Source organism: Manacus candei, unplaced genomic scaffold (assembly GCF_025592945.1).
Source record: "Manacus candei isolate 608988 ecotype Guabito, Panama unplaced genomic scaffold, ASM2559294v1 h1tg000003l, whole genome shotgun sequence".
Lineage (NCBI taxonomy): Eukaryota > Metazoa > Chordata > Aves > Passeriformes > Pipridae > Manacus > Manacus candei.
In genome coordinates this window covers 4,525,727-4,528,449 of record NW_026138051.1, presented here as the reverse complement: position 1 = coordinate 4,528,449, position 2,723 = coordinate 4,525,727, and the positions used below count along the sequence as shown (strand labels likewise).

Below are 2,723 nucleotides of genomic sequence, written 5' to 3'. Positions count from 1 at the left end.
AGACTATTCACAGTAAGGTTCATAATTGTTGCAGAGTGCATTTGATTTCTTAGCATCAAAAATCATCTCTTATTTCATTAAGCAAACAGTATTTTTTCCCCAGAATAGATTTAGTTTTCCAGACTTACTAAATGGAAATAATATTTTTCAATTATGGTTAATGTGTAGAATGCATTTTTTTTTTATCTGATGGCTTTGTCAATAGCAGTATTTTATGTTTGATATTTTCACATAATATTTTGATGGACACAGCTTATTTTCTGTAAAATGTAATGGATGAAATAATTGTTAAACATAAATTCCCCCCTGTCAAATTTTACACCAGGGTTCTTTTTGACACTTTGCTACTTTTCATTAGCACTTTTTCTCTCTGCTTTATAAGGAGTTAAACTTAGTAACCTGACTCTTTCTAACTAATCCTATATTATTAATAGGTTATCCTTTGTGTGCATGGCATTATTTTTTAAGTATGAGGCTAAACAACCATAGCACTGAAGTTTAAAGTTAGATGTTTTGTTTCTAATGTCTAGTATATTTCTTGTTATTGAACAAACACGTCTGTTATTTGTGGCTGTCTTTTTCTCAGCCAATAGGTTGAAGTTAAAAGGTGGCTGATAATTGGATCTGTATTCTTTAAAATTTCCCTTTCTAATTAATGAAAATTTTTCCCCCATTCCTTTTGACTTAAAACCTGGGTTATGGTGCAACCGATTTGTAACCATGTTAATTTTTAAGCCTATGGGGATGGTTTATATTAGACATTATTTGTTAAAAGTCTCAAATTCGAAAGATACAAAAACCTGTGCTGAACTGGAGGAAAGAGAAAATCAGTTACATTTTATGATTCGTAGGTAGCACATCTGGGCAGATCAGAGTCTAAGTAATGAAATAGTTGTAAAATTGTTATAAAGTGCACTAGTTCTGATTTTGAGCTATTAAAAAATTTGCATTGTCACATTTGAAATACATTCCTCTTCCAGGTATTACATGCAAAGTGCTCCTCTTTTCATTTAGTTGCTCTAAAACTTCCCTCCCCACGTCTTTCATAGTCCTGCCTCTGACAGCCTTAAAGCACTTCATTCAAATGCACTGTGCAGAAGAGGGGACACAACCATGTGCATACTGGGACATGACACAGAATTTTAGACAGGTTCCCTTTAATTTCAGTTTAAACTAATGCAGTTCACAAGTTAGGCAACTTTGTGGTCTTGTTGAAACAAGCCACCCTTGAGAGGATCCGATTTCCTCCTCCACTCCTTGCACTTGCGCAGAATGGGAGTTGCCCTTCTGCCTTTGGGCAGGTTTTTTCTTGCACAGTCTTTGGGATTACCCTCTCCTGCAGCTAGCAAAGGATTAGAGGGTGTGGGTTTTGGAGTCTGCATCCAGGGATGTTGGAAAACCTCATCTATGCGCAGTCTCTTAGACATATCAGGTTGGAGCAGCTGAGAAATGAGGTCCTTGCAGTTCACAGACAGGCGTTTTGTCTTGAGGAAGGGAATCTTTTGTTGTTTCTGAATCTGGAGCATTTCCTTGACATTAGAACTATCAAAAGGCTGTGAAGCATAGAGCATTGCATACAGGATGATGCCCAGGCTCCACATGTCAGAAATCCTGGGGTCACAAGGAATGTGCTCGAGCAGTTCAGGCGCTGAGTATGCCAGAGACCCGCAGAAAGTGTTGCTGAGAATGGTTTTTCCATTTTCGTCCCGAGACAAGGGTTTTGAAAAGCCAAAGTCTGTCAGCTTGAAGTTAAGATTGTTGTCGAGAAGGATGTTGTCACACTTCAGGTCCCTGTGGGCAAAGTCTGAGTCGTGGCAATGCTTGATGGCAGAAGCCAACTGCTGGAACTTGACGCGAGCGATGTCCTCTTCCATCGGACCCTTGATGCTGAGGTAGGTCAGGAGGCTTCCCCTTTCCCCCAACTCCATCACTATGTACACTTTGCCCACTGATGTCTCAAAAATCTCGAATGTCTCGATGATGGAGGGGTGGTGCAACCGTTTCAAAGCCTCCATTTCCCTGGGGAGAAACTTTTCCAGGACGTTCGGAGAAATTTTCTTCTTGTCGATGATCTTGATGGCCACTTTGCGGTTCAGGTGGTGGCTGTAGGCACACTTCACTTTGCCATAGGAGCCTTCCCCTAGCGTGCTACCCAGGCTGTAGCCCCTTTTTTTAAGCACCACAGCATCCATGGTGGGGTAGACTCAGGGAGCTGCCCCAGCAGGAGCTGCCGTGCCTCATGTGCGGTGGCCGGTGGCCAGTGGCCCCAGGTGGCTGTTTGGAGCACTGGTGTGGCAGGAGTTTGGGCTGTCACCCCAGTGCTGGTCACTGGGTGATCTCATGGACAGTCACCCCTGCCCAGGTCAATTAAAAGGACCTTTCTGTCCTTAGAGCTGCTCTATGACATCGTGGAGGGCAAACCTTAACACCGAGGCTCTGGCTGCCCTGTGATGTCACGGGCGGTTGCCCCTGAGTGTTGCAACCAGCAAATGCAGCTGACCTCTTAAAGGGATATTTCTCTTTTTGAGATGACCAAAGTAGCAAGAAAATTATTATATCTTAATTTTGTAATGCTGTTTTTCAGTTACTATATTACAGTACATCCCTACTATAATATAATATATTGTTTTCAGTGGATTTCAAGGGAAAAGAAAAAGAGATGGCAGTTTTAACCACCTGAGGACTGAGAATTTGTGGGAGTTTTTTATTCTTTTTTTTTGATG

The 2,723-nt window shown here is 41.6% G+C and overlaps 1 protein-coding gene across 1 annotated transcript; it reads right to left on the bottom strand.

Moving 5' to 3' along the window:
• Positions 1 to 1,151: 1,151 nt before the first annotated feature.
• LOC127471824 (testis-specific serine/threonine-protein kinase 2-like) lies at positions 1,152 to 2,413 on the bottom strand. Its single transcript, XM_051789179.1, has one exon. It carries the CDS (start codon positions 2,190 to 2,192, stop codon positions 1,191 to 1,193), a length of 1,002 nt encoding a protein of 333 aa, XP_051645139.1. The 5' UTR covers positions 2,193 to 2,413; the 3' UTR covers positions 1,152 to 1,190.
• Positions 2,414 to 2,723: the final 310 nt, after the last annotated feature.